General features: G+C 37.2%; 1 protein-coding gene across 4 annotated transcripts in view; it reads left to right on the top strand.

The window, feature by feature from the left end:
• Positions 1 to 7,056, top strand: part of LOC144644713 (UBX domain-containing protein 6-like) — a 10,871-nt gene extending 3,815 nt beyond the window's left edge. For 2 of the 4 annotated variants that reach the window (XM_078504236.1, XM_078504237.1), the window contains exons 4-13: positions 922 to 995; positions 1,229 to 1,351; positions 1,670 to 1,767; positions 1,968 to 2,043; positions 2,471 to 2,549; positions 2,895 to 3,022; positions 3,335 to 3,429; positions 3,549 to 3,676; positions 3,761 to 3,903; positions 4,462 to 7,056. In XM_078504236.1, the coding sequence (XP_078360362.1) occupies positions 922 to 995; positions 1,229 to 1,351; positions 1,670 to 1,767; positions 1,968 to 2,043; positions 2,471 to 2,549; positions 2,895 to 3,022; positions 3,335 to 3,429; positions 3,549 to 3,676; positions 3,761 to 3,903; positions 4,462 to 4,593 (1,076 nt within the window). In that variant the 3' untranslated portion in view covers positions 4,594 to 7,056. The remainder of the gene's footprint in view (positions 1 to 921; positions 996 to 1,228; positions 1,352 to 1,669; positions 1,768 to 1,967; positions 2,044 to 2,470; positions 2,550 to 2,894; positions 3,023 to 3,334; positions 3,430 to 3,548; positions 3,677 to 3,760; positions 3,904 to 4,461) is intronic. The other 2 variants (XR_013569180.1, XM_078504238.1) reach the window with 2 other exon arrangements.
• The last annotated feature ends 2,562 nt before the right edge of the window (positions 7,057 to 9,618 follow it).

Here is a 9,618-nt window from a genome sequence, read left to right as displayed (position 1 = left end):
TCTTGTACAGTCTGTAAATCTATTTCTATGGCATGGTATAAGTTGTTGTGACATTCATTTGAGCAAAATAGAATCATCTTTGATGAAAATTCTCATTTAAAGAGATACTGTCACAAGCTTCACTTCAAAATGTCAAGAGCCTATTGACATATGACTGACTGACTTATTCCTTTAGGCTCCTGGTGGAGCAAAGGGCGTCAACAATGCTTCGCCACCAAACTCTATTTGCTGCCGCCTTCTCTGCTGCGTTCCAGCTGATGTTAGCTTTCTTTAACTCCTCCTCAGTTGATCTTCTCCAGGTCTTAGCAGGTCTTCCCACCTTTCTTTTCCCCTGCGGATTCCACTTTAAGGCCTGCTTGGTGGTGTCAGTGCCTGGTTTTCTTAGTGTGTGGTCGATCCAAGCCCATTTCCTTCTTGCTATCTCAGTTGGTATGTGCTCTTGTCCTGTCCTGCTCCAAAGTTCTTTGTTATTGACATATGGAAACCTATAAAATAGTGGTCCAGTTTTGTTACAAATTACCATGCAAGTGTACTGATTGAAGCTATAAACAAGTGATATTATTGTGATGCCATCAGGAACTTTAGATCTCAACTTGAAAAAGTAAGGCTGACTTTTTCAAGTTCAGCCCTTTTGACCTGGAAAAACAGCTAAAACTTATAAAGGCTCCCCACTTCCTTCAAAACGATTTACTTTATATCTTCATCTTAATGTTATCTTTCACATTTCATCTTAGGCACATTTCGTGTACGAGCGAGAGTACTTTGCCAATTTTAGTACTTTTTACTGAAAAGCAGTAAAATCCTTGCGTCGGTGTCCCTTAAATGCTCACTCATTCACTCAACCTCTTCGCTCCTCTAACTGGAGCATAAGGCTACAAAGCGCCTTTAATGCACTTAATATTTATTTGTACTGATTTTCAGTGAGGCAGGAGATGGTGTATCAAGAAGCTAGCCAGTCACAAGATCATCAGAAGGTGCTGCAATCTACTGCCGAGGTCAGCCATGTAACAGAATAATAATGATTATCATAATTGTAAACAACTGAATGTCTTGAGTGGTCTTGTTGGGGTATAGCTTATGTGACTTGCTATTTTCTTTGCCCCCATCAGCTCCAACGGTAAATAAATTTTATTGATTAATTGATTGATTGATTGATTGATTGATTGATTGCAAGAAACTATGGTACAGAGCCTGCCACATACTAAATTGTGTCTTCTCTTCTACATAGCCAACAGAAGTAGATTGTTCAACTGTGCTTGCTCATGAAGGAGTGTTCTTCAGCTGCCCTCTGTGCCCAGTCACAGCTTTACAAAGTGAAATAGATGCACATCTTTCAGATTGCCTTTACAAGGTATTAAAAATCACCACAATGCGGTAGCAACATGATATGTCTGCTGACAAAGTTGAAATCTACCGCATTTTTTAAAGAAGATTCTCCTGTACATAGTTTAGCTTCATACTGTTGTACAATGTAGACAGACAGATAGTTTCTGTTGTTTTTTTTTATTTAAGATGTGTATCTTATAAATACAGACATCTTCTGTCATTTCTTTACATACATCTGGTCTTCTACAGAAGCAATTAGTAAGCATCTAACAAAGTGTTTTTATTATTTGAAATGAAGTAAATTAAGTTTGAATCTATCAATTGACACAATAGTTTTTTTCAGCATTATCAGGAAGAATCATTGACTTCCTCTTGTTCAATGATACACTCCCTTAACAAAGATAAGGAAAAGGCAAAGGCATGTGTCGACCTGCTTTGTAGGTAAGTATTGAATTGATAATCAACTAATCCTGTACACTGAGGTTATGTCGAACAAGCCAATCAACATGCTTTTTTAATAGCTTGTCATCTTTGATTGGTCAAATATTGATAGCTTGTCATTTTAAATTGATTGATTTTCTTCCAAGTGGCCCTGTTCAACTGGTCACGCTGTAATGGTTGATTATACTGTTTCTTTTTAGATACCTTGACAACATTTGTAAGAATCCTGACGAAGAAAAGTATCAAAAAATAAAACAAAGCAATAAAATTTTTCAGGTAAGATCTTATGCACATGCGTGCAGAGCTCCATAACTAAGAAAATTTGGTAAACCCACTGAGCAGAAAATTTTGGGTGTCACGTGGTTGTGCGTATATACATTCGTCCGTACGTACGTCACTTGCACTGCGCGTACGTGGGCTGAGCGCCATACCTTAAAAAAATGAAAGAAAGGTTGTAGAATGGAGTACTGTAAAGTAAGGAAATATGCAAGTAAAATGAAAGAGGAAATAAGAATTCTGCCAGTATTTTCTTGTTTGCAATACGCGATAATTAAAATTATTGCTGTTGTTTACAAGTAGTGCTCAAGAAATAAATAAATGTGGAGTTCATGAACCTTAAAATGGTCCTGAAGTCCCAAGTGCATACTGCCCTTTCCATGTAAACAGGCAATTATCTATTGTCTAAGTTTTTGTATCCACTTAGGAGCGTGTGGCACCTATCAAAGGAGCTTCTGAATTCCTTCTCGCCTGCGGTTTTGAAGACAAAGTACTTCCAGTAGAAGGTATTACAGTGCGACTACTATTACCGCGGTCACTTAAACAAAATGTAACCAATCAGGTTACAGGACACAAACAATGAAATCCAACAAAAGACGATTGAATCAATCAAGAGGGGGAAAGAAAACAATGTTCAAGTCACAAATTACTTGGAATTCATTGTTTGTGTCTCTTAAACTAATTAATCAATTTTGTTTCAGTGACCCCGGTAATAGTAGTCGCACTGTAACAATATTAAACTGCGATTAATGTATAATCGTCGCTACGGCGATTAGTTTACCTTTACTGACTTTAAATTGCTAATTTACAAAGTGTGTTCTTAAACTAGGCTTTATTTCTTTGTTTCCCAGCAGATTCGGAAGAGAAGTTTTATGTTTTGTCAAAGGAGGCATGTTCTGACTGCGAACGACTGAAAGTGTTCAAGGAAGTCTTGCTCTCTAGCGAAGCTTTGAAGCCAAAACTCGATAGATGCCTAAAGGTAAGGTGTTGCCTTGGTAATATTCAACGCACGCTTACAGTGTATTTTGGTTTGCCCGTGGTTAGTATGCATCTGAACCCTGATATAACAAACCTTGACTGATTAACGTATGTCACAGCCAGTGCAACTCCTTTTGCAAAGCTGCAGGGGATCGCATTTGACCACTGTGAGTCAAATTGTCCAGCGTAACACCTGTACTTTCAGCGGTCTCATGACTTGACTGATGTCTTGTTTGTGACAAAGCAATAATTGCCTAGTAGCTGTAGGCGTCATTTTGCTGAACATTGTTTGTTGTTACTTTCGCGTTTGTAGGTTTACAAGCCAAGCAGTCAAGTCAGCCATTTTGAAGTCCCCAGTGATTTCTTTGACAAGACAGCTGATGAAGTCAAAAGAGAACAAATTGCAAGGTTTGGATTTTTTTCTTTTCTTTGATTACAACCCCCCTGGGCAATGCCATAGGAGTGAGTACGTGCTTGCGTGCGTTCATTCGTTCGATCGATCACTTACTTGTTTCTCTATTTTCTAGAACAGAAGAAGTTGAGCGTAGCTGTCAGCTCAGAACTCGAGCCATGCGTGAAGCAGAGAAGCGACCATCCAAGACCTACCGTTTCACCTTGGTGCGGATTCGATTTCCTGACGGTATCATTCTTCAAGGTATTATTTTTTACGCAATTCTTCACTCGCGGGTTCTACTTGTTAGATTACAACTTGACACTTTCTCTGTTTTTGTTCTGACAGGAACGTTTTATTCCCGAGAAAAACTTCGTGATGTGTTCGAGTTTGTTCGGCAGTCACTCGTGTCCGACTGGCAGCCGTTTGTGTTGTCCGAGGCCACCCGACAGTTAACGGATGAAAATGCTTCTCTGGTCGACTTAGGCTTGGTAAGTAGAAAATTCACAACAGTAGACGATAAATAATGAATTTGATTAAAACCTGCAAGTATACTCTAAACTTGCAATGAGGCAGAAGTTCTGAATGGTGCTTCTTGATTAAACCAGAGAGGTTCAGAGACACCTTAAAATTTTGATAATTTAAGATGGCTCAGAACCCCGTCTGATAGATATTTTTTTAACTTTGCCAAAAGTTATAGTTAAGTTATTAGCATTAGCACTTAAAATTAAGGGTGTTTTTTTTGCTATGGTAACTACCAATGTGAAGAAAATGATGCAACTTGTGGACCAATGATTTATAGCATTTGTTTCACACCATAACTGTTATAGAGTGTTGTAGTAATGACCAATCAAAGTATAACGTCTGGAAAATGCTGAAAACCGTTGTCAGCCACCTTAAAAGGTATCGTCGCTCAAAAACCCGATCGAGCCACCTTAAGAACATGCTCATGACAGGAAATTCTCCCAATTAGGATGAAAGAAAGTTTCTGTACATAGTGAAGAGAAACTTATGCAATGTTAATCTTGGCGTGATGATGTTTTGTGTAGGTCCCTGCAGCTGTAGTGAGTTTCAAGTGGGACCCAAGTGTTATGAAAGATATTTTAGCTGCTCAAGGACAAGTGGACGAGAGTGTATTTCTGAAACCTGAACTACTGCAAAGAGCACAAGAACTAAGCTAGAAGACAATTATTGGAATTATGGGAATTATTGTTGATATTTAAACTAAGAGTACATAATATCAAATAATAAATACAGTTGAACCTCTCAACAACAACAACAACAACAACAACAACAACAACAACAACAACAACAACAGCAAGAACTGGCCGTTCTTGGGAGAGGGAATTATCTGTGGAGTTTCAAATGTGCAATCGTAAATTCAAGCAAAACCTGAGCGTGAAGACGTTCTTGGCAAGTAGCACCATTATTTGGAGCCAGTTACGTCAACTTCTTGGCTAAATTTAATACGATGCAAGCAGTGGATAGCATCCTGGAAAAAAACCCTCTCACTTTTGATTTTAAATACACCTAATCGAAGAAACGTTGACCCTGTGAAAAGCATAAACCAGGAACGATATGACCCGATGGTATTCTGGGTAGACAGCCTTGGTATGCTAAGTAGTATTCCTTTTATTGATAATCAAGATATTTATCTCTTTAAGAGCCTTAAGAGTATGAGTTACTACGATTTCCAGTTGAGTACGACGCGAACAAAGTTTGGTGACGAAGTTTCAACATAACAACGGCATTGTTGTCAAGGGCAAACTTCTCTGTTTCCATTGGTAACTTGTCGTTACAGGTACTGACCGCCAAAGTTCTTTTATACAAGGAGGACCTCTCGGGAAACAGGGCAATTTTTTGATTGGCTAATTTCGATCCAAGATGGCGTCAGTTTTAATTGAGCAATTTTTTGATTGGCTAATATTTTGAAATTTCGATCCGAAATAGTGTTAGCTTTTGTCAGCTTTACGAAACGCTTAATGTTCTTCATTTCAGTTCGCGAATTATTCATTTTGCACTTGAGAAAGATATATTATTTAAAGCTGAAGGGATTCTTAAAGCTGCTAGAAAATCCCTGGAGTTGGAAAACGATAAAATTTCAGTTGAACAGTAACTCTAACGAGAAAGGTAAAGTGACGCACGTTAAACATAACGTCAACTCTCAACACAGATCTCTTACCGTCGATATAAAACAGCTAAGGCGTAATATATTTCGTTATTTGTTTCTTTTATCGTTGTCTCTGTGTATATATTTTTTATTTGAAAGCGTAATAAAGTGTTGCTGACGATATTTGTAGTGTTTTTATTTATTTAAGCATCGAGATTGTCGAACAAGGCAGTTACAAAAACAAATTTGTTACCAATGGTAACAGAGAAGTTTGCCCTTGACAACAATGCCGTTGTTATGTTGAAACTTCGTCACCAAACTTTGTTCGCGTCGTACTCAACTGGAAATCGTAGTATGCAACCTTTCTTAGAATAATGTTTATTTCGTCAAGGACGACGATTATTATTACGCTTTCCCAGTAAACATTTGGATCGCATCGTTCATGGTTTGTGCTTTTTATGGGTCAACGATTCTTCAATCAGGTGTATACCATCTTCGAGGAGCTGCACGAATTACCCTTCGATTGATTTGACTATTTTTATTTTTCACTTTTTCCACAGTTCTTAGGTGTTAAACGTTTTGCGGAGAAATATATATATTTCTCATGTATTAATTATTCCTTCTAAGTATAATAAATTATGTAAGGTAAATAAGAGCTTTACGTTAAAACAAAGCAATATTATATAAAAAGTAGTAAAGTGTAAAGAAAGTAAGCCGTTATTGTCCGTTGAGTATCAGCTACCTCTAGATAGCAGTACGAGTATATACGAGGTTAAGTACGAGTACGACTTTCGAATTTCAATACCATCAGTTATGTTCCAAGAGCCCTCACTCCTCCCTGTTGCTGTTGGTACGAGATTGGTGTGAAATGTGATGTTCGAAAGCGTGAGCAACAGATTTGAACGTCGCACTCGCACTCGTACTCCGATCTAAAGGTCTCCAAAATTAAAACCTCACCATCAGGAGTCGATAGTGGACAGTTTTTTCTTGAAATAAAGTTAATTGTTAAAAGGAATTTTATGCTTCTTGGTCCTACGAAACAACCAATTAGGAACAAACTATGCCGGTTAGACTGCAAAACAATCGTATCCGTGTTGCGAACGAGCTCGGTCTTCGAACGAGAGCGAGAGGTCTGGAGCCAACTAAGAAAGAAATTGTTGAAGATATATTAGCAGGACAATATAACTATTCGTAATTCTTTTTGCTAAAAAGAAAAAACCAAAGCATTGTCGAATAATCCATGGATACGTAAAGAAATATCCTGAAGACGCAAAATATGTCAAATCCTCCATCTTTATCTAATTAATGGCTCTTTATCTCGCAACTGGATTGCCAGGTAGCAGAGGTCTGAGGCTGCTACTATATCAGACATTTTGTATTTATTTGGTCAGGGAAATTTTTAATTTTTATCAGGAAAAGTCAGGGAATTTTGAAAACTGATGTCTTTGCCAACCGTCATTGTATATCAATCAATCATTATTTTCTTTACAAAGGTACAAAATAGTTGGAGAATAGCATTGTACTATGGTATCGTCAGCCTCAATCTTTTCTTGATCACAAAAGGCTTTTTATTCTTTTTGAGTCTAATGCTTGCGTGCGCTTTGCGCATGCGCATTAGACTCTTTGTTATATGAAAAAAGCTGTTAGCAATCCCAAGGGAATGGTTCGGGATCGATAATCGTTCGCTGTAATGTAGAAAACAATGATCAGCTGCAAGAACGGACTCCGTACGGACACGCACGATTAGTTTCAATTAAAAACAGCCAATCAGCGACACGTGTTCCCACGCATAATTAAAAGTTCTTTCTCAAGTCACGATTATTCAACACTTGAACAGGACGTAATAATTTTCCAGTCAAGACATTTGTAAGCTTTTTGTGAAAATAAATCTTCGTTTTCAGTTCAGTTAAGCACTTGTGTTTTCGTCTTGCTTAAAAAGCAAGACGTCTTTGAGAAAAAATATTTCGACGGCGACTCGCGTTTATTTACACAATGCGACCAAATATTTATTTTGTTTTAAAAAATAGAAAACTTTACCTCGTATTTTGTATTTAAGTCATTCGAATTTTGACCAATTTTTTCTTTACAGTGCAAACAAAAACCTTCAAAAATAAAAGATGTACATGGATAAATGTAAATCAAGTTACGCGACTAAATCAAAATGCGTTTGTTTGGCCGCTTTGCAGTATTACACTGTCCCGGCCTTTGCCATACACTGAAATCGAATTTCATGCTTTTACGACTCTCAGAGATCTTAAGTTCTTCTTACAGCTAGAAAAATCATAAAATGGTTACATTGATATGGAAGTGATGATTCGCGAAATTTGTACATCATGATAAACAGTCTTCGCTCCTGTGTATGGTAGCTCGATAATAATTGCCTAGTTTCCAGCGTTCAAAAGGTCATCATTATATTGACGTGAGCATTTACACCCGTTTTTAGGAAAATCTGTCACTAAGTGCTTACAGTACAATGGAGTAACAGTCACTATTTCAAGTGCTTTTATTGCAAAATCTGTTTCAAGAGTCATCATCAAAATGGTGAAAAATCTGAAAGAAAACGATGTGAAGTTCTTCAACCCTTGTTGTAATGAACATGCTTTTTGTAAATCGTCACGCAATCTTGTCCAAATGTTTAATCGTTTCTGCTTTTACGGACAATACGGAAGAAGTATTAAACATCAACTCCTCATACTTTAAATTTTGTGAAGCATATAACATTTATGACTGTTTCGTTTTCATCCATAATCATCCACGATGCCCCTAGCTTGCTATAAGCATTTTAAATTAAACTCCCGAACACAAACATCTAACCAATTTTAACCGGCTTACGAAAACCGCGCAATCTGTATCACTATGCCATACGGCATTAGACTCATGTCACCCTTGGTGACCTATTTTTTTAATTTATTGTCCCATGTGTATTATATGTCTCCCTAGCTTCACACCTCCCTGTTAGTTTTTCCTTGAACACGTAACGCTGGTCTCTGGTAGCCAAAGAGGGGCGTTGCGGCATGTAAATTGTTTGGAGGTTGCTCGTATAGAAAATTAGTAACCGTTTCTTTAGATGGTATTTTTATTGTTTCTTAGCCAATGAAGAGCTTAGGTTGTGGACGTGAATGCCAGCTGGAATCAGTAGTATGTAAACAATGTAAACTAAGGTTATATTGTTAAGCTAAAATATTATATTCAAGAACTAACTCTTTTGATAGAGCTTTCAACGACTTCTCGCCATTAACTAACATTAACTAACCAAGTTAGACGAGAGCTAGAAAGAAACAGCCGTTCATATTGGTTTATCGCAGGTAAGAGGACATTTGTGGCATGGTCTCTTGAATATGTGATATTTTCACTTAAAACAGCAAAATGTTCAACGGTTTTCAATAGTTCAGTAATTGGCCTAAATTTGTGTTTCTTCCTAAACGTTTCTGGTCTTGTATATAAATCATAAGTTTTATTTTCAGGCTTTTTCCTGAATAATCAAATACACCAAGATGTTGTGATATGGCCTTAGAAAATTCGATACACAAAGCCAAAAACACGTTGAAGGAATGTAAATTGGTAAAGTTAAGACATTTAAACGGCACTAGGTTAACTGAAATAAATATTTTGCTACGAAGGCGCAAACCTACTATTTAAGAAAAAATAAAGTAGGACTATTGATTATAAAGATTTTCTGTGCATTTTATATTGTTGCTGTGGTTGTTGATAGTTGTGTTTGGTACACCAGCTGAAACAAGTGACAGAAACTTCGATTCCACTTCATCGACTGTTAGGTGTAATTGTTGGTACCTGACATTCTTACAAAAAGATATATTTCTATTTGGCGGGAAAACGTTTCAATTACAGAACACTGACAGCTTTCTCGCACGAACAAGTGTTGTACCACTAAAGTCGAATTCTTTTCTCACTATTATTTGAAAAATATTATTTAAATAAATAATTAAATAAATTATAGACAAACAAATAAATAAATGGCAGGGCAGAGCACTGAAATATATAGAGAGTGAAATGTGGCTGGACAGAACAAGTCGAATTTAAAGCCCATCACTTCTGGGCCTTCCTAACAAAGTCACCCAGTTGGATGTGGTCAGAT

The sequence above is a fragment of the Oculina patagonica genome, chromosome 2 (genome assembly GCF_052425735.1).
Source record: "Oculina patagonica isolate OP01 chromosome 2, crgOcupat, whole genome shotgun sequence".
Lineage (NCBI taxonomy): Eukaryota > Metazoa > Cnidaria > Anthozoa > Scleractinia > Oculinidae > Oculina > Oculina patagonica.
Note: the sequence above shows the minus strand (reverse complement) of the source record. Positions and strands in the feature narration are given on the sequence as shown.